This window comes from Chiroxiphia lanceolata, chromosome 1 (genome assembly GCF_009829145.1).
Source record: "Chiroxiphia lanceolata isolate bChiLan1 chromosome 1, bChiLan1.pri, whole genome shotgun sequence".
NCBI classification, from domain to species: domain Eukaryota; kingdom Metazoa; phylum Chordata; class Aves; order Passeriformes; family Pipridae; genus Chiroxiphia; species Chiroxiphia lanceolata.
This window is the reverse complement of record NC_045637.1, coordinates 36747016-36768071: the sequence shown is the minus strand read 5'-3', so window position 1 is coordinate 36768071 and position 21056 is coordinate 36747016. Positions and strand designations below refer to the sequence as shown.

Below are 21056 nucleotides of genomic sequence, written 5' to 3'. Positions count from 1 at the left end.
TCTCTTCTCTTCCCTTCCCTTTCCTTCCTCCCCTTCCCCTTCCCTCCCCGCCCTTCCCCTGCTCTGACTCCCCCCTCTCTTCCTTTTGTCATTGGCAACCGCGCGGCGTGCGGGCTCCCGGCGCCCTTCCCTCCCCGCCTGCCTTTCCTCTCCTCCCCGCCTGCCTTTCTAACGCTCTTGCTTTGTCTGTTTTCCAGGCGGCCGCACGCGGGAGCTGCGGTACCGAGGGGGGTCGGAGACGTCTGCCCAGTTTGCCCCCAAATGCCCCGGCAAGCTACGGGAAAATACTGGGAAGCCCAGCCCGCCGCAGGAGACCGGGCGCCGCCGCATGCAACCGCAGTACATCCCGCTTCGCCTCCTCTCTCTCTCCCGGGCCCTGGGGCCGAGGAAGCAATCGAGGTCAGCCGCCTAGTTCCCGGGGTCCGGCCGTGGTCCAGCCCGCAGGGTGATGCAAGGCGCCCGGCCGTTCCGCTCCTCCCCGGCGCGCCATCGTCACCGAAAAGGAATGGTCCCCGTCCTGAGCGGTGAAAGATGGCAAAAAGCGTAATAATAATAAAAAAGCTTAGGCTGATTTTATTTTTTTAAAACTATTGTAATGACTTCACCCCTCATTTCCTCACTCGCCAGTTCAGTGTAGGCAGGCCAGATGGGCTGCCCAGGCCCTCCCGGGAAAGGGGCAGGTGCGAGTGAGTTAAATTTTTTTCCGCTTTACAAAGAAAGATGACACGTCCTGCCCTTTCATTTTTCATCGCCGAAAGACCTCCCTCTCCCCCCTCCTTCCCCCGGCCGAGAGGAACGGGGATGCTCTGGGGATGAGGGCTCCTCCAGCCCGTGATCCAGGGAAGCCGCAGGACCAGGCGGACCGAGGCAGCCGGAAAGAACGGTCATCCCCCTGAGCCAGGGATGCCAAATCACAGACGTCGAGTCGGGGAGAGCCAGCTCCTGTATTTAAAATCATGCGAAGACGCTGGTGAAATTAAAGCAATCGCCTTGGAAGTGTCTAATAGGCACACGTTTACTTTCTCTCCTTTTTTTTTTTTTTAATCCATTAAATACATATTTAACAGATTCCTGAGCATTGCAAACAGCAGACCGGTTAGTCAGAAAATTCGAGCATGAGTTATATGCAGCCCAGGCCAGGATGGGACTAGGGCAGAGGGAAATCACCGGGGTTTTTTTCGGGGATCAGTTGCTGTTCTGCTTCCAGAGAGAGAGAGAGAGAGAGAGAGAGCGCTCTAAGGCTCTGACTCTCCGTGTTCACAGCGGACCTTGATTTAATGTCATACAATTAAGGCACGCGGTGAATGCCAAGAGCGGATCCTCAAAGCAGCATGAAAGATCTCGCTAGAACACACCATAACAAAAACGTTAATACTCAAAGTAATAGAAAACTGAAAATTTAAAAAAAAAAAAAAAGGAGACAAAGCAAATAAAGAGCTCGACAACCTGTACTCACCTGCGGAAACCGAGACTAAGACTGGCGTACTGATCGGTGCAGCCCAGTGGAGAGATGTTACTGCCACGGGACGGGCGCCCGCGAGGGAAGCTGTCATCAGCAGGTAACGGGGCCGTGGGGGACTACTGGAGCGTTGGGGTAGCCGTGGTGGTTTTTCAAGGTGGTGGTGACTCGACCTCTTGCTTTCTTGGGCTGAACCATGTAAAGTCGATTAATGGGAAATAAATACATTTTCTAATATTATCATCGCGAGGATTGTTCTTTGCGCATCGCCCAGCCGGTAGCTAGGGGTGCCCGCTCGGTAGTGGCTCCTCCTCTTGCGGGACTCCTCTGGAAGCCGAGGAACGCGGGCCCTGGGGCAGTGGCGCGGTGCGCGGGAGGCAGCAGAGCATCGTCTGTGCCGCGGGCCGGCAGAGCCATGTGCGGCGCTGGTGGACGGGTGCGGGAGATGCTGGAGGTGCGGCGGGGACACTGCAGCAGAGCCGTGTGCGGAGAGGCAGCCGGGACGCGCGAAGAAGAGTGTGCGGCGGTTGCGAGGGGGAGCGGAGGAGAGTAGCGTACGGGGACGGTGTGGGGAGACCGGCTCAGAGCGGTGCCGGCGGGCTGCGGAGCGGCGTGCGGGCTTTTTGCGCGGGTCTGGGCGGCAGGGCGAGGAGTAAGGCGGCGGCTTGCGAGCGCGGAGCGGGGGGCGGCGGTGGTGGGGTAGTGTGTGCGGGGCAGCTTACGCGCGGGGGAGGGCGGCGGTGGCAGCGCGGCGTGCGCGGGGGCCGGGGTGTGTGCGGCCAGGGGCACCGGAGAGGCGGCTCCGGTGGAGACGACGGCGGTGGCGGGGCCAAGCCGACGGGTGTGGGGAGGGGGGGGGGGGGCGGGGACGGGAGAGGCCGGGGTCTCCGCGCCGTCGGCGGCGGAAGTCTTTGTTCCGCGGGACCTCGGAACAAAGGAGCGGAGGGATCGAGAGGGGGCCAGGTGGGGGCCAGGACCGCGGCCGGCGCTGTCCCTGGTGCTGGCAGCGTCATCGAACTCCCGACGCGGGCGGCCAGGCCACCTGCTCCGGGTCGCGCAGAGACGTCCGGGTGGCACCGGGTGGCCCTCGTGATGGGAGCGTCCCCGGCGGAAGAAAACCTAGCATCCCTGAGGGTAGGGCAGGAGAGCGGCTTGGTCTGCGCCGTGCACAGCCGCTGCCCCGGCGGAGTCCCCGAGCGGGTTCCCCGGCTCATCCCTCCCGTCGAGTCCTTCCAACAGCCACTCTGAAACAACCAGGTTGGAAGCAAGTCCTGCGGGGGCTCTGTCGCTCTCCCGTCCCGGCTCCGTTCGCGGCCATCTGCCGTGGCCTAATTCTACTCTGCCGTCTACCAAACGGCAGCCACAGCCAGCCAGGGCAGGGGATGTTCTCAAACACTAAATGAGGCAAAACAACTAAGAAACAGCAATAACTACAAGAACTATAAATGATAACAACACCATCTGCCTGAAGGTCGTAGAGCTTTGTCGTCTTTCCTATTGCGCTCAGGAGACAGCACTGACTGCAGTGGGTTTTTTATCAAAAACTGGATTGCAAATTGGACTGATCACCCTTCTCTGCAAAGGGATAGAAGAGGAGAAATCTTACTTTTTCCTCAGCCTCTTCATTTCCCTGTAGTCATCCTTATGCTGTCCAGTAGACAGATGAAGTACATGGGCTACTCCATCCTTTCTCTTCAGCTCAGAGAGCTGAGGATGAGTTTTTCTCAAGGCACTGCCTGCTCCTGCTGTGCCACATAGCTTCTCTCATTTCTTGTTTTTGAGATGCCTCTTCATATATACACATCTACCCACACATACATATGCACATTTGCACATTTTCTATGTACCCTCAGATTGCCCTAATTTCTATTTATAATTTCTTCTTGTTTATGTGTTCTTTGTAAGACCCAGTACTTCGCAGGATCTCAGGACAGCCATGCAGTAAACAGAGGAAAGTCCATCTTCGCCTGCTCGTGTGTGGGCCAGGATGATGCACAGCCGAGATTAACCCTCATACAGGTAGAGAACAGGGAAGTCTTTTAAATGTGTTGTGTCCTGAGCAACCTGAAGGACTCAGTTAAACTCTTTGTAGGATTACAAACGTGAACTGACTACCCCTGCACTAAGGCATTATCTCCACCACATCTCATTCCTTCTTGTTTTCTTGGAAATCAGCGCTAAAGATTTGTTATAAACCTTCTATACTTTCACAGCAAAAGAAACATAAATATGTAAGTGAACCTGCTACTGCCAATCTCTCAATGTAATTTTAAAAATATTTCTTACTGCTTGGAAAGAAATGGAACTTTGGAATAGATGGAGGTTCTCTTGGAAAGCTTTCAGAAACAGGGAACCTTCCTCCTTTCTAAACACAGTAGCAATAATAATGGTGGTGACGATGATGATGGAGCACATAAAAAATGGATGAAAGGAAGGTCTGAAGACCCAGCTGATGAACTATGCCATCTAGAGAGAGCCATGTGTTTCCCCTTCCGATGTCACATCTCTGCCGTAGGTTGAGGTTATGGTGGCGGCATCTGAAAGTAACCTGCACTTAATATTCATCACTTGCCTTCTTACTCCAAGAACAGAACAAAAACCCTGCTCTCAGCAATTTTTCTTGGGGGTAGTCTGATTTCCAAGGCTCCTCACGGAGAGGAGCAGGGAGCACTGCCTGCCAGCCTCTCCTTGAGTTAGAAGAACACACCCACGCCCTCCCACTACTCCCTCTCCCTTTTTTTTTTTTTAAATTGTTTTTCCTTTTTCCCTCCTTAAGCGACGCCTGCCCGGAGCCAGAGGGGCAGAGTTTGGCCCCGGGACGGCCGCAGGACGCCCCCGGGCGCTGCCCCGGCGGGGCCGGGCGGGATGCGGGAAGATGCGCCCCCTCCGCCGGCACTGCCCCGACCCCTGGCGGCCGCGCACGGCGCATCGCCCAGTGCAGCGCAAGTCCAGCTCAAGTCTCGCTCAAACCCGGCGCGGCAGAACACGAGAAACTTCCAAGTACGAACCGTTTAGAAGCAATGTTCCGAATCAAAAATGTCATTCTAAAATGTTTTGCAGCGTAGAGCGTGAGAAGTGATCTTTTCATGCCTTCCCAGTGGGAATCGAGGCTATCTGTCTCATGTAGATTCAGATCTGTAGAGTATCATCTGTGACACGAAAATATGAAGGGAAATGAGCTACTACCTGCTTACTGCAGCTGTTGAGGCAGTCTGGGGCATCAGTTTCACTCAGAGGCAAATGGTCCTACTATAGCAAGAGGCAGACTCAAGGTATTGTCCAATTTACAGACACAGGCCAGTCATTTTCAAAAAGTTAAAATTTAGTTTTTGAATTGGGATGATTAAACGCCAAACATTTCATTTTGTTTCACTTATCCTGTACTCAGGGTGGTGGCTAAGAAAGGTGTAGAGCACAGGTAAGTCAGGCAATAAGCAAAGCAAGCCTTCCAGTAGAACAAGCACTGTCCCACTGTCTCCACCCTGAAGGGCTGTTCAAGCAGCAGGATCTTCACACTGAGAGAAGCAGAGGAGAAGCAACGTGTCTGGTGCTTCAAGGCCTGGTGCACGGCGATGACTGCCACAGGGCAGGAAAGTGGATGAGCCAACAAGTAAGGTATGTAATGAGATTAATTTTCACACTCTGCACAAAATTCCTCACATTTCTTTTGTATTACTTAGCTCCTCTGGTACTGATAAATTACCACAATACTGAGGAGTGAGAGGAGTGAGATAACAGAGATAGTAATTTGCAGTTTAATATAAATTAATTTTTACTTAGTCAGGAGCTGCTTCAATAGCATGGTGGGTATTAAGAGTACTGCACTACTCTATACTAAATATTTGTATGTCAGATGTAGTCTTATGAAAACCTGACTAAAGAAGTCCCACAATCAGAAAACGGGGAAGAAATACCAAATTTTAAATATGTTGTTGGTATAAAATATTTTAAATTGCAAATCAAGGACAAATTAATTAACAGGAGGAACCTGTTAAATTAACTTGGTGTACTGTCTATACTAAGGTTGCTTTATAATTTGCCATATTAAAGTAATTCTGTTTATTAGGCAGTGAAGTACAGTTTGCATGTTAAATAACATTAACTAAAATACACACTCAATACTTGTACAATAGTACTTAAAATGTAATCTAAGGTTGTTAACTCCATCGCTAATAAGTTTTGTATAAGTTTTTTGTACAAGAAAATGAAGATGAAATGCTGTTTACAGCAACTAGCTAGTGTATATTTGAACTGATCTTAACGAATGCAGCTGGTAAAGAAGCTAATAAGCAAGGCAATAGTATTATTTTCTTAGAAATTTTAACAGAGAATAATATAATTATTTGAAGCATTATTACAGTACTTGGAACATGGAACATACATAGGTCTTTCCAACTTCAGAGGGTTATGACCCAGCACTGTGATGTCATTTGGCACAACCTGTATAAAACAACTGTTCAGTCTTTTCTGAACCCCAAACTTATTCCATACATTATTCCTATCTCACAAACAAGATCTAGCAGAGGTGTTGAAAGTATTTTTGGACCATTTAAACCATACATTATTTGATTTACTGTTATACGTCTAGTGTATGAGACAATCAACTGAGAAAACATTTTTTAATGAATGTACAGGTCTCTGTAAAAATCTCTTACATTCACGCTGTTGTTTTTCAAACCTAATTAAGAACTTTTTGCTATTTTTCATTTCTTCAGGTAATACATGCTCAGCCTACTAATATTTGTGGATAAAATGAAAAGAGCAGCTGTGACAGGAAAAGTAAAGGTACAGTCTTTAAATTTTTACCATCAACACTTCCAAGTAATCTGCCAGACTGGGTGAAGTCCATTAAAAATCAAGGGCACAACTTCTTTCAAATTAGAAAAATTCAAATATGTCTGACTACTATTAAATTGAACAGAGGAATAAAAATTATTATGTGGCTGTCACTAATTAAAGCAATAATTAGTGAGATGTTGACCTATTTTAAAGATTTATAGTTCCTCATCTCTCCTCTGTAGAGGATTCTAAGGGCCAATCAGAATAAATCATTTCCTTGAAAAGAGCACCAAAATCCCAAAAGAAAACAAAAATCCGTGGGTTTTTCTTCTTTGCATTTCTTTTGCTCAATTTCAAACAACTAAAATGTCAGATTCCCCACATTAGTCAGACCGGTGACATCAGCTATAGGTTTCAGGTCATGAGTATTTAAGAAATACATAGAAACCTCTCAGTTAAAAAGAAAGAAGTGTTAATTTTATCTTGGTAAGTGTAAAATCAAAACAATATATGTACCTGTTCAGATAGGTCTTCTGCACTTATATGTTCACAAACTTAATTTTAGTAAGCTTGACTTTTTAGCAAGATGTTGCACACTTATACCAAGAGCCAGGTTTAAACATGCATGGTCAAGATTTGAAGTACATAGGATGCAATACACATTTCAAAAGGAATTCCATCCTTCCCTAAATGAAGTGTTGATTTAAGATGGCGCTGCAGCACATACTGCAGTCCCCAGTTGTGCTTCAGATCCATAGCTACGTACTGGAATACGAGCCCCGCTAACTGCCAGGACAGGACAAACACTTTGGGACTGCTGAATCCCTTTGAACTGAAGGTTCATACTACTAACACAGCCATGGTCTGACCAAGGTCAGTGTTCACACTACACTATTAGTGCAGTCAATTAAATGCATCCAAGCGCTTCCTAATAATATACACGCAATAAAAATAGAGCATTAATCCTACATAAAGAGAAATAATACATAATAATAGCAGAGTCGACCCAGAAACACTTTTCCGTATCTATGAAAAATGTAGGGCTTCTGGAATACTGTGTGAGAAAGAACACAATCACTTTACTGAATGGCAATAATAGAAACAAAACAAATGTTGCTTGAGAACATGGAACATCATGGTCTGGAATAAATGAAACCGTTTCATGTTGTAAGTTAGGACTACAAGTGTCTGGAAACAGAGGGAGGAAGAGGACTTGGGGTATTATTTTGTTGCATAATATCTGCATGCCACATGCGTGATATACACCTGGAAAAAAAAAAAAAGCTAGTGGGATACTATTAGAGGAAATTATTTTATGCTATAGCCCTAGATGTAGGCAAGTTTTCATTGGGATTATGTCACCCCATTAATCGTCAAACAAAAGGCTACTAAGATAGCAAAGAGGATGAAGAGTCTCCAGTCATGAACTGATGACAAGAACTTGATTTGTCAGCTCAGCAAAGTGAAGTCAGAGGGGAAGTATGACAGCTCTTGGCAAATATCAGAGGACAAACGATGCTAGGATAGGCAAAGAAGTAATTGTACTACTAGGATGCTAGCACTAATGTTACCTTGAAAAAAAATCCAAACCCCTAACCTAAGCATAAAGGGAACTAAATTAATAAATAACCTTCTCATAAGCTGGTGGAAGACAAGAAAAAAATCATTTGAAGAGTGAGTAGCTGAATTCATTTACTAGGAAGAGTATTCTGACTGTTTTCTGCTGAAATCTAAAAAAAAAAAAAATAGGTCTCAGCCTGGATCAAGAAAAATATTTCTTGTGTATTTAGGAGCTCAAAATCTAGGACAATTTTAAAATAAGAGCATGTTTTGAAAGGGAATTAGAGAAAGAACGAGAACAAAAGAGAAAGTGAAAGAGGAAGAGACAGAAAAAAAAAGGAGAAACAAAGAGAAATAGGAAGAAATTGAGAAAAGGAAGGAAGAGAAGTATTTTCAAATAAAACAAAATGTTCACAACAAGGTGTTTTAATCCATTAATTCAAGGTGAATTTTTGAATTGGGTAAATTAACAAAATGTACAATTTCGCTGCTTGGTTTCAATGAGTCAGCAATTTTTTCTTACACATATTATTAAAAAATTCTAAGTGCGCTATACGAACAACCTCTGTTCTTGTTTGAAGTGTTCCTTCTGTCACTATGCAAAACTTGCATAATAAGATACACTTCAATATGTCAATAATATTGTAAGCTTACAGGAACAGAAAATCCAGGTATGTTACGGCTGTTCTAAAATTACTGGAAATAAATTCTCTAAATCAAAGAATTCAAAAGCTTTTTCTTTTTGTTCATTTTTCTGATTTTAAGCAAAGAGATAAGGAAAATGCAAAGATGACTTGTTTACAGGTTTTGTAGATTGACAGAAGAACATTTAGCAAGGTTTATGTTATACTAACTGCAAGCAATCAAAGAAACACAGGTCCTGGATGTTTATGATATATTGTTTTTGTCTGCATGGTGATTTGCATACAGGCATATAGAGATTAAAAATATGGATAAATCAATGCAGCCCAGATACCAACTATATTAACGTTAATCCATTTTCAAACAATTAGCAGTCCATAAAGACATGTTACATCATGTTATAAATTTCAGCAATATATAAACTTCTTTTTTTTTTTTTTAATTTTCTCTCAACTTTGGAGACAAAGAACACATCAGAGAAAAGTCATCTAAGGATGCAAAATCTTAAGGAATCCTAAATACACGAAAACAAGAAGTTAGAAATGAAAACACCTGACTGTTTTTACCATCTTAAACTACAGAAAAACACTGCCACCTTTGCAGATACAACACATGAGCCTGCAAGATGAAGGCTATTCTGTGGCTCACGTGTGGATGTGAAGGAACAAAGACTACCCAGCTCACCTGCATGGAAACTATGAAACTACCTGGAAAATTTGGGGAATACTGAGCTGAGCATTTATTGGGAAGACTGCCACTGATTCTGAGTAGAAATGAAGAATGAGTTTCTATTCAAACTTAAGTGAAGAGAAATAATTCTGCAACCTCAGAAGTTTATAGAGCAATATGGAGAAGCACAGAAAGGAGACAAATAGTTCAAAGTACAATAGAACGGTGAAAAGTACTTTTTTTAAAATTTATAATGCATTTTCCTCTGTTGCCTGTGCTCATCCTTTTGTGTTCAGCTTAAGACAGTTGTGCAAACAAGCTTCTTTAACATTTTGTGGGCAAACACAAAAATCAATAGATTTTTATGTCTCCACATACACGGGGTTTGTTCAATTTATTCAAGCACTCACCCTCTCAGAAAGTAAGAACAATTTTGTCCAGCAAGCAAGAACTACAAACAAGTCCCAAGTGATTAAGGGATGCCTTTGAAGAACCTTTTTCTGGTGAAAACTTGTCAGCAGAAGCTGTGTTTGTTGGATTCTTGACCGCAGGATATTTCTTCCTTGAGCCGCATGACGTAGGATGAAGGGCAGAGGAGACACTGATTTGGGATAAACCTGGAGGACTGGGACTGCAGTTCCAGCCCAAAGCCTAACTTGAAGGAGGGGATATGAGTCTGATAAGGAACAGGAGGACAAATCTTTCCTTCTTCTTATATGTGCCCAGATCTGGGATTTAGAAAGACCAATAAAGGCAAGCAGTAGCTAAGTACAGGCAGGAAAAGGCAAAAACAACTCATTTGAAGCAATTACAAATGTCAGAGCTAAACCAGAAAAGCCGTGTCAGTGAAAGAGAAAGATGGCTGATCTTTTGAAATGCTCCTGAAAAATCCCTGCAAAATAGGCACTAGAAAGTTGGCTTTGAATCTGCTAGACTTACACAGAAACACTAAATTATTGTGTCACATATAGACTCCTTACCTAATGCAATACAAATCAATATAACACACACAAGTATTCCATGTTTCCTCATTCAAAACTCTGCATTTCTCTGTCATGTTTCGGGGTTTGCATCCTGTAGCACATGATTCCTACATTTCCCTTAATTTTAGAAACCTAGCAACCTAGTCATACTAGCAACCTCTCTTCTGTCTGAGAAGGACAAGGCGGGGTTTTAACCATCAATGCTGCTCAGCGTTAGCAGTAAAGCTGGGTGAAATGAACATTCTGCCCCTAGGGGGTATGGATTGGAGCTGGAATGCCCAGGTTACACACAGAGTTGCCATGCCCTTCCGTCCTTTCTGAGAGTTGATGTTTTTAGAAAGTGATTATATTGGTAGGGAGGAATTAGCAGACATCACACTAACAGATCGTGCTTTCTGAATGTTCTAGAGGAAAAAACTAAGGAGAGGTGGAGAGGTTTTGGACACCAAATTTAGCAGAACTGTATTCCCTACTTTTTCAGTTTGCTTAACAGTGAGAAAAAAACATAGCAAAATAGGTATGTTAACAGGGTCAAAAATTGCCTGAGCTCTCCCAAAAAAGCAGATTCAGAAAAACAAAACCCTGGAAAATGCACAGTAAGAACTTAAGAATTTATCAAGATGAATACAGAAAGCTGATCTGACACTCTGTACTTAAAAATCTTCTATATTCTGGTTTCTGATTGCAAATTATTTAACAGGTGTTTGGAAAGCATCGTTGCTTATGGAAAAAAAATCTGCATCTCTAAAGAAATCACAGATTTGTAGACAGGATATCTTAATTTATTATTTCAGTATACCACCTTAGGGGTGCCCAGCTACTGGTAAAAGTAATTTTAAGAGTTTATTTACCCAATTTTCTTTCATTTTTTTCCTTCAAATATGATTCAATAGGCTTGACTACCCTTCCTCCAGACAGCTCCGTGGAGGGCTAGTGAAGACAGCAGGGCACGGCAGGGTCTGCAGAACCATGCCAGCAGCCTCAGACACTCTCAGCAATTCAGCCAGACAACTAGTATCTAAATTCAACAATATTCACAATCTTCCATCTGATGGCGGGTTTTCACCATGGAGAACTCCAGGGAGAGTCACTTGCTGGTGTGAACTCCAGGGAGAGTCACTTGCTGGTAAGCCCACCTTTCAGTGCGAGTACTCAGTCTAGGCTTCAGTGACTACCAATCTAAAGCTCTTGAGATGCGCCTACCCTGGCAGGAGCAGACAAGTATATATATACACATCATACAGCCCTTTGGCAGGCTGTGTCCCCATTGTCAGGATTTGAGAAGCACCAGTACAGCTTATTGAAGTTCCAGCTGAAGTTTCTCAATTCCCAGCATAAGAAAGCTGTGACCACCACAGTACTGGTTATTAGAGAAGTTGTCTCGTTCAAAATGATTAAGTATTTTTGCAGATCAAGCACGGGCAATGCAGATGAGCAACATTAGAAACATTACATATTCATGTGATTCTCTCTGCTGCTCTCTATTACTTATATGATACAACTGTTTTTATAGCAAAGTAGGGGCAGTAGGGACTACTTAATTGGGATAGTCTAACATATGGACAATTGTTCAAACCACAAATTATCTAAATTTTGTATGGACAGAGATGGATCTTAAGAGCTCTGTAGGGGTCAGAGCTGTTAACAAACTGCTAAAGAGGGCTTTGGGACTAGATGGGTATAGTGAGAAAATCTGGAAATTCACGGTGAAGAACTCTCCCAGTTCACTTTAGCATTGTTATAAACTGCTCAGCCTGTGATTTTTCCCTTTTTTGTTATTAGTGGGGCTGAAAGTGGTTCAGAAGGGGGAGACTTGGAAAACTTGGTCAATCATGCTGTTGGGAAGTACTATTGTATAGTCAAATTTTCCTGTCAGGGCCTGCCTCTTGAAGCTACAACATTATGTCTTCAGGCTACATGCTTATTTATTCCCATGTGTTACATTTGGACATCATGTGCATACAGTTCATCTATACATATATATAAACATATATATTTATAACACATCTACTAAAACAAAGGGATCCAGGGAAGTGAGAAACTTTAAAATACCACATTTACAGAAGAAGAAAAGAAAAAAGCTTCCAAAAAACTTAATTTTATGTTTTCTTTTATTGTTCCTTTCACCAAAGTAAAAGTAATTCCACTATATTCAACTTACCAAAGCCTGAAGACATCCTTGGTGTTTACTTTTAGTTCTAATCCAGATCCTTTGTTACTGAAGCAGTTCAGAGAATAATTTAAACATACACTTAATTACATTCTTAATGTTAAGTGACTTTCTGAATCAATCGAATACTTTAAAGTAATATTAATAAACATTCTTTAATGAACAATTCCATTTAATATCTGTTCACAATGCCGTGCCGCTCGCATATTCTTTCATGTTTCCTGGTTTTACTACTGATAGTAGTACCAGCAATAAGATGTAGAAAGTTGCTTCATGTTTTTGGTAGTCAAGGCTTAATGGTTTTGAAGAGGCTCATTTTCAGAAGAAGATCACTTCAGAAAATCAAGTTCTCAACCCTACATCAGTAATTTTTTGGGCAAACTTGACTTGCTTTTCTAGGCAAACCCTTATATCCATAGCAACACACACAGGCTTCCAGTTTGACACTGTGGTTTTGAAACTATTGTCTTGTGAATAGTTGTTGGAAATGATCACAACTGGTATGTGCATATGATCATGTACTCATCTGTGTGTGTGTGTGTGTATGAGGTACAAACTGGTGTTTGCGCATGCGAAGTGTCCTCTTTTCCTCTCTTTCCTCAAATCTTAGTGAGACAAGTTTCCATGAGTAAATAGATTTTCCTAAGACACTCTCCACCAAATATCTTTCTTTTCTGCAAAAAGCATGTATGTTAAATTCACAAATGGGATAAATTCTGTGACCAAGTGTTTCAGTAGTGGTACAGTAGGACTGTGGAGACAGTGCAGGAGGGAGAAAGATGGTACACCAGCCCTGCTGTCTGATCCCGACCCAGTGATCCCAGGTGTGCTCCAGCACAGGGCTGGGTATTACTCTTTCTGACAGTATGAGGATAAGAGCATTTCCACTTTCTCCATCAATTACCCCAACCATGCACCCCCTTCCTCCCACTACTCTCTCAGGTCTGGAGCTGCAATGGGAATTTCCTGTTTCAAGGCCTACTCATAACCTTCAGGGCTCGAGTGAAATCCAGAAATTTTTCTCCTACATTTCAGCAAATACTACCACAAGCAAATACTACCTACTACTGCACAAGGACAAAAACACAAGGAAGAAATAGGCAACAGGAAACTGTGTAAGGGGATGGGAAAAAAGCAACACTGTTACTGAAAAAAGGCACGTAGGACACTAATACAAAGCTTGATAACTGGTCACGCATTACAATGGCCCAGGAACCATCCACAAGCTCCTAAGTGGCATAATTGAACAAATGCCCTGAAGAATAGGCTTAGTTCAGAAGTGCTCAGAAGAAAAAAAAGATTGAAATGCATTTGATATGTAAATCTAACCAGCAAGTAGAGCTGCTTACAGAGCCATACAAAAGGGATTTATCCTCTTTTTAGATTCCTGGCTTTACAATGGCAGTGGTGATCTTAGGGACATCCCTAGTCAACTTCAGAACTCCATATTTGGTATAAATATGCTAGCTTAATAAAGTAAGGCCGACTAAAAGAAATTGAAAATAAAAAGTGCTAAGATTTCCAAATTCATCCTTTTTTCATATCAGAGAAAAAAATTACACTTCTCATACATTACTGGGGAGGGTATGTGAAATGGGAGCAAGACACCATACAGACATACACACACCTAAGAGAGCATCTTACTCCTGCAGTCTCGTTGCTACAGTTTTCTCAAACCCAAAACAGCCTCTCTCCTCTCAGAAGTGAGAAAAGAAACATCCCATTGCAAGCCATGGTTAGTCTGATGTTGTAGCTACTCATGTAGCCTCTCCTGTGACAAGGACAACATTTGGCAAGTCTTAGTCTCTGTAGAAGCTGCATTTAGTTTGTGTCACTGCCACAAAAGTAGACTGCAAACACAGAACTTCTACTAACACACCAATAAAAATCCCAAGCTAAAAATGTTACAGATGACGTTGATCCAATATTCCTCCTACACACACAAAGCCTAAGATTTCCAGAAGGACTGCTCTTCATTAAATTTTCATTAAATGGGCTGTTACAATAAATAAGCAAATTACTTCTTAGAACCACAGCACACGGTTCCAGTCAGAATAACGCAGAAGGCATGACTTATATCAAGCAGATTTTAAATTCTGTTACCAAAACTATCAATCATGTCTTGTCTAACAAGAATCCTGCAACATTATAATTTAAGCCTTATTTATACACTTTATAATTTAATACACTTTAAAATTTACTGTTACAAGGAATGCAGATTTGTTTTAAGTTGTCTTCTTTATGCAGAAGAAAGTTTGCACTGATGTACTTGTATGCATCTCTATTGACTTCAGTCAAATCTGCAGGAAGATGTAAACAAGATAAATGTTGTCTGGAGTAACATGAGCTAATCAAAGACTCACCTGTAGACTACGTGTCTATTTCCCACTTCCTTTGGTCTCAAAAAGACAGAAAAACCAGTATTCCTCTCATACTTTCATGGAAGAAGCCTCTGAGCAGGAATTAAAATTCTCAATCAAAACCAAAGAAAATACTTGCCTCAGAGATGTTATTCAGCTTTACCGGCAAACTCAACTGGGAAACCTCCTCAGATGAAGGTGTTAGAGGCAAAGCATTAGCTATCCCTTTAGCCTAAAACGTCTAGCTAATCTCATATAAACCCACTAAAATCTGTCTATCAGATATGGTGAGAACATATAGGTTTATAGGCACTACAGATTTACAGTGCTTATCCACGGGGCCTGCTTGCATTCTCTGGAGAACAGTTTTTTGAGGACAAAAAGTAAGACAGTCTGTCTCCTGCTATGGTGCTGAGATCAGTTTCATATATAAGCCAATAAAATTTGAGCAGCACTTACATTACCTTAACTTTCCCCATATTGACCCCTCGCCTTTAAGCATGGGAAGGCATGCCTAGGTTTTGTTTGTGATTGGCTTATAGAGCATGTATAGACTGTGGCAAGTCATAGAGCATCAGCTCTCTAGCTGGTTACTGATGAGAAAAACTGTTTTCTAGCCAATCCCCTGAGAGTCCTGCAGTTTATCATAGCATGTGTCAGCAGCATAACCCTGTTAAAAGTTTCCAATGAAAAAGTGGAAAATTACTCATAAAACAGCTTGAGCACACACTGTAACTCTTCTTTTTTATCTTAGCTATGGAAGGTTCTTCAAAGCCAAGGTCCCTCCCTGCTAGACACTGCATGTGTGGGTTACTCTTAAGGGCCTCTTGACTACTGTCTCTAGATGAAAAAAATATATAAAATTTAAAATTTGTGGGGAGCTGAAAGAAATTATGGTAAGTAGCAATCACAACCCAGCTCATTCATAGTCCTTGTAAGGTTACTTGGAGATGTCATAGACGATATGTGCCCTCTTGCTTGTGCATCTGAGTAACAGATCTAGATCAGTGGGATTTCAGTGCAGGAGAGTGACTGAAGCAGATAGTGCGGTCTTGCACCACTCATTAAGTTCTCATCCCTTTTTGATTAAACCAATTCGTTTCCAGTCCTTCTCCTCTCACTTCACCTGGCTTCTACCTGTTGAGTTCTGATTTAAAGATGTACTCGGGTATCTGATGCATGCATAGGAAATTCTTGGGTGTTATATTCTCAGGGTAAGATAATTCCTATTTTTAAGACTACAGGAGAAGCATAAATACCCTTTAAACCAAACAAACACAAACATAAAAAGAAAATACATCCCAAGATTTGATTCACCATGCTCAGTTTCTATAGGAGCTGAGATCACAGAGTCTCAGCTGAAAGAAACCAATGGCAGGCAGGCAGGCACCAAGTTTGTAGCTCCTTTCCTTACACTACAAACTGATTACCCCATTTATTTTAATTTGACAAGCCCCAAAATTGTTAATCTTAATGTGGCTTATCCTTTATAATCTTGTATGGCTTATCCTTTCTCAGAGTTAAAAATAGGGGTAATGGAGATGAACTTGGCAGCAGATTGGAGAACCAGGAAGGTTTTCACATGCCGACACTCTAGGATGAACCGTCACAATGCAGCACTGTGGACATGAGCTTAAACATTTTTTTTTCTAGGGAACCTAGAGCTGAGGGAGACATTTTGTTTTAAAGGTAAAACAAAACTAACTATGTATTGTAGTTTTTGTAAAATTAGAACAAATTAAAAATGCTCATTGCCACGGCTTGCTGGGTGATTGTGAAACTACAGTTTTCCTGAGAGGTAAAGGGAACACCCTCCACTCAGTTCTTTAGTTTACCATCATTTGCATGAAAAGACAGAGATATTAATCTTACCTAGACTTGGTGCCCCAAAAGGAGAAATTCATCCACCCACCTACCTCTTGGGGGGGAACCTCTTCCCAGAGGTGCCTGTCTCTGTCTATCTGCTCTACAGGAGCTCCAGCTCAGGCTCAATGGTTTCTAGGCAGCTCAAGCCTGGCAAGGTCGATCCCAGTTTCCCTAACACCCACCCCTAAGGTCACATTTAGGTCTAAAGACTTCAAGATTAAGGGCCATTACACTGGGCACAAATATAGGAAGATGCACTTTAGATTCCAGGACCAGAAGCTTAGTATATCTTCTAGTGCAATTTCTAAGCTGACAGTGCTGTCTTTGCTGCTTTAACAGCTTTTATGGAGATGTGGTCTCTGCAACTACTGATAGGACAAGAACAATTTTCTTGGTATTGCATTTACAGCACTTCTTTTAGAGGAATTATGTCTTTTCCTGGTTTAAACAAATAAAATAGCATTTGGACTACATGTTTCAGATGATTAAAACACATTCACTTGTGATACTGCTTATTCCCTGCAAGAGGGAGTGAATTTTTCGGATTATGCACATAGCTAAAAACCCATAAATTTTGTCATTCATATCCATAAGCAACATGGCAAGCTCGCAAAAGCTATTACTTTTCAGTTACACAAGTGTGTTAAATTACTCAGTCAACTGACATCTGGCATGAACTATAAATTGCTCTCAAAATTCTTTTAGAAAGATTATTATATTATTATTAATTTGCTGTGTATGTCAAAGCATATCACACACACAGCAATCCTGAAATTAATTAGCATTTTCAAGGATCACACTGAAAAGGCCCAGAAAGCCAGCAGAAATAATCTCCAAGATACTAGCAGGTTAAGCAGTGCTGGCAAAACTTGTCTTCAGCATATTTCCTTCAATCCATTTTTAAGAATAAAGCACAAGAAATCTTTTTTAAACAAGCCCTTTGTCACATATCCTTGACTATTGCAAATTAGGCTAAAATTTCATTTGCAATTTATATTTACTAAAAACAAAGCATTTTGAAAAATGAAAGTATTTTTTACTCGTTTTCCAGCAATTTAAAGCCACCCTGATAAGATATCCAGTTAAATAAAGGAACTCAGAGAACATCTTAACTTTCTAAGCATAATTTTGAACAGAGGGCTCCTTTCTGGGTTTACAGTGGTCCTTCAAAATAACTAGATAGGAAAACAGAGTAATATTTCAATAAAACTATAATCTAATAAAATTTCATTTAATGTAATTTTAAATAAAAAACTTATTCAAAGAACAAAGACAAGGTTAAATTCAACAATGTTTTATGAACATGATTACTTTTCAGCACATGAATAATCCTGATGAAATCTTATTGAAACTTTTTTTAGCTGCTTATTACAATTTTTCCATAAGTACACCATGACATTTCACCCAAAGCCCCTCAACTGAAAGATCAAGAGTTACAGAAAAGAGCAGGCACATGAAGAAGCTGGAATATACTGGAATCACAGTTGTCTGGGAAGCCTCATTGCATCCTCCTTGAAGCATTGGCAGCACAGTCACAGAAATATCACATGAAATCCATTATCCCATCCATGACTGCAGCAGACAGCTCAGGAGGAGTGAAAGTAATGCAGGAAACCCAAATTAGGAAGTTCCTGCTCCCAGGATTTTGGACTTTGTAAATTACCTCAAATGTATTTAGCGATGATCCTGGAATATGTTCTAGAAAGGAGGCGTTGAAAGCCCACTCACCAAGTTGGATCCTTCACAGCATTTACCACCCATCTCTGTGAACCACCGAGTATAATTTTACATGAATATAGAAAACATAACCTTTAAATAACTTAAGGATTATTAACTCTCTTCTACCCAGCAACTAAAACTTTCATTTCCAGAAATGTCATATTTGAGGGTTGATTATAATAAAAAATATCAGTGTTAGTTAAGCAATGCCAGTTTGCAGAATGAAAGCACCACCATTTTTGAGATCTCTGTACTTTGAGGTTTTTTTTCCAAAGAAGTGGGTATAGGAACTAATTTCTCAATGGCTCTCCACAGCCTCTGCTTTGGATTTAAAAACAGGAAATGGTGACGAGCTTAAGACTGCAATAAAAAAAAACCCTTCAAAACTGGCATAACTCAGCATAACTCATACAGAAACACTTGCTTGGGTCTGCGGCAAACCTGAGATCATGCCATAAAAGTGAAACAACAAACTAAAAAGATATTTATTTCCTGAATCTCTTCTCTGAACAGCTAGTAGTGCAAATTACAAGTGGCACAGTCAGCAAGATGCCCACACTGCCTCTGTGTGTATGGAAACCAGAAGCCTTTCATCACTATGGGGTTTGTCCACATCACCTATTTGATGCAAATGCAAGTATCTAAACTGGAGGAATTTTCTTTCCCCTATGGGCCACTGCATCTGTCAGTTGTAACTACTGTGAGTTTAGCCTATGTTAAAATTAACACTTGTCATAGCCTGGAAGGAGTGGATCCATACACTGAAATAGTTGGAGCCAAGAGCACCCACACCAAAACTTTTGTGGGGGGTTTTCTCGGTCTAGTCTCTAATCTTCACCTGATTGCCTTAACAGTTGTAGCAGATGAGGTGTGTTTGGAGAGTGACTGTGTCTTCTGCACTTCTTGCATAAGGATTTCTTCACCTCATCCTAAACAAAACAATTTTGTGTGCTCTGAGACCACCCTGTGGCGCTTAGGTCTAAATATCACTTCTGGTCCAGACTTAAACACTGGATCAGAGGCTCCTGTCCTGTAGACTGTCAGAAGGAGAAACGAGGAAACATTTGGACAACCTGAACGTGCTCTTTGGCTGTCAATCTTGTATCCTCTTAAGCGTACATAAATAAACTGGCTAATGCCGTGCCTGTCCTCACCTTTGAGGCGGATGTTTCGGGGAATGAAATCACGTTTCATTCTTTGGGAAGTTTTTGACAGGCTGCCCTGCTGTCCAACACACACACGTTCTTAGACACAGCACACGCTTCTTCATGTTACCCCGGTGTGAAGCGCCTTTCAGCCCAGCCCGGTGGGGCGGTGAGGCGGAGGATGCAGCCGCCCGCCAGCGCTGGTCGGTCCTGTGGTGCCATCTAGTGACCGCTGCAAGGACCGGCACCCACCGGCACGGCCCGGCCCGGGATTGAAGCACGGGATGGATATACCTCGGATGGCAGCAAGGGTAGCAGAGGGGTTTATGTTTATGTAGCTCTGGCTAAGCCCGTCATTTTCTCACAGAAGCAAACTGCCCGAAACAACTTTTTCTCACTGGATTTCGCGAACATTTTTGCACCAAGTGATACAGACACCCAAGTACAGTCTACCAAAATATCCAAAACCTATGAGTGAGCCACCTGATACTAATCTAAAAGTAATGTGGCATGAATCAGGTGGGGAGGGTTGTTTACCGAGAGTCTGCCTTAATGTGTCTATAGGATTTACATTTTTAAGCCGCAATTCAAACATTTAAGTGAAACATTTAATTTTTATGTATTCAAGTGATACCAGGAGCCGGGGCTTTTAAAAAGAGAGGGAAATTCCCTTCACAATCACAAAATCAGAAGAGTTTGTAATACTTCATCTGACTTAAAATTCAGAATTAGGGCAATCAAGTTAGTGTGCCCTTTTATAAGATTTTAAAATTATCCATCCGTGGTCCCACACATTCAAGAAAGCCCTTCAAATGGTTCTCCTGTAACCATCAAAATAGCTACACTTCACAGTAGTTTTCAATGAAATTTATAGCATTTTGCTATTTGTCTGACTGTCAGCAGGCATATGCATCCAGCAGCAGACAAATACATTAACAGAAGAAGGAAAAATTAGAGTCATGGAGAACTGGGAACTCAGCAGCTGTTTCCCCTTGAATTATCTACTTAGGAGTCTCTTCTCTGCATGCCTGACATGGGAACAAAAGAGGCTGCCGTGCCTCCTCCCAGCCATGGCTGACAACCTATGACAGACTATCTGGCAAGCTGCAGATCCATTACTGGCTTACTGGGAAGGCTCAGGAAACATCTATGATGCCACTTTCAGGCAGGGCCCTACACCTGCTAAAAGGCTGGATAATTCCCATTCAGGCTCTTTGGTGAAAAGCCCTCTTGGGATTTCTGTATGTTTTATTTAGTATTTTCACGTCAAGTTGCTTTAAGTGACTGTACAAGGACACGAAGCATGTCTCTGTCTCTTGAGAGATGCATCTCCCGAGATCACCATGCATGGCCCTTCAGGATGTCCTGTCTTTCATATATAGCTCATCTCTCAGCTGGTTATGATGGGTAAGCTCTTTTGGCACTTTATTCATCTGATCTGGACAACCCTGGAGTACACGAGTTAACTTCCTGCAGCTCTACATCTTGATTGATGCTTTGTTGCATCAGCTGGATTCTCCCCTCAAGATATGAAAGCCTTGTCACATGTTGACAGACCTTGTTTTTTCATGGAATAACATGAATATTGTTCTGAAAAAGATGTTTTGTCTCGGCCAACATAATTAACATGAGCAATGGCCTTTCTGGGCAAAACTGAAAGTTTTTCCAAAATCACAAAGTCATCCAAAGCAATTTTCTCTTCTT

The 21056-nt window shown here is 42.2% G+C and overlaps 1 protein-coding gene and 1 long non-coding RNA gene across 3 annotated transcripts in view; one reads left to right on the top strand and one right to left on the bottom strand.

Annotated features, from left to right (window-relative positions):
- The window catches only part of LOC116782449 (collagen alpha-1(I) chain-like), a 54350-nt gene that overhangs the window by 916 nt on the left and 32378 nt on the right, over positions 1-21056 (bottom strand). The window contains exons 2-3 of the mRNA XM_032679200.1: positions 1457-1648; positions 69-517 (exon numbers count right to left, since the gene is read on the bottom strand). Of these exons, the coding sequence (XP_032535091.1) occupies positions 69-517; positions 1457-1648 (641 nt within the window). The remainder of the gene's footprint in view (positions 1-68; positions 518-1456; positions 1649-21056) is intronic.
- LOC116791699 lies at positions 2256-9877 on the top strand. 2 transcript variants are annotated; one of them, XR_004358830.1, is made up of 3 exons: positions 2256-2300; positions 3365-5074; positions 6175-9877. It is a non-coding gene; the product is annotated as an uncharacterized LOC116791699 (long non-coding RNA). The 2 variants fall into 2 exon arrangements; XR_004358829.1 differs by lacking the exon at positions 2256-2300 and having other exon boundaries at positions 2485-5074.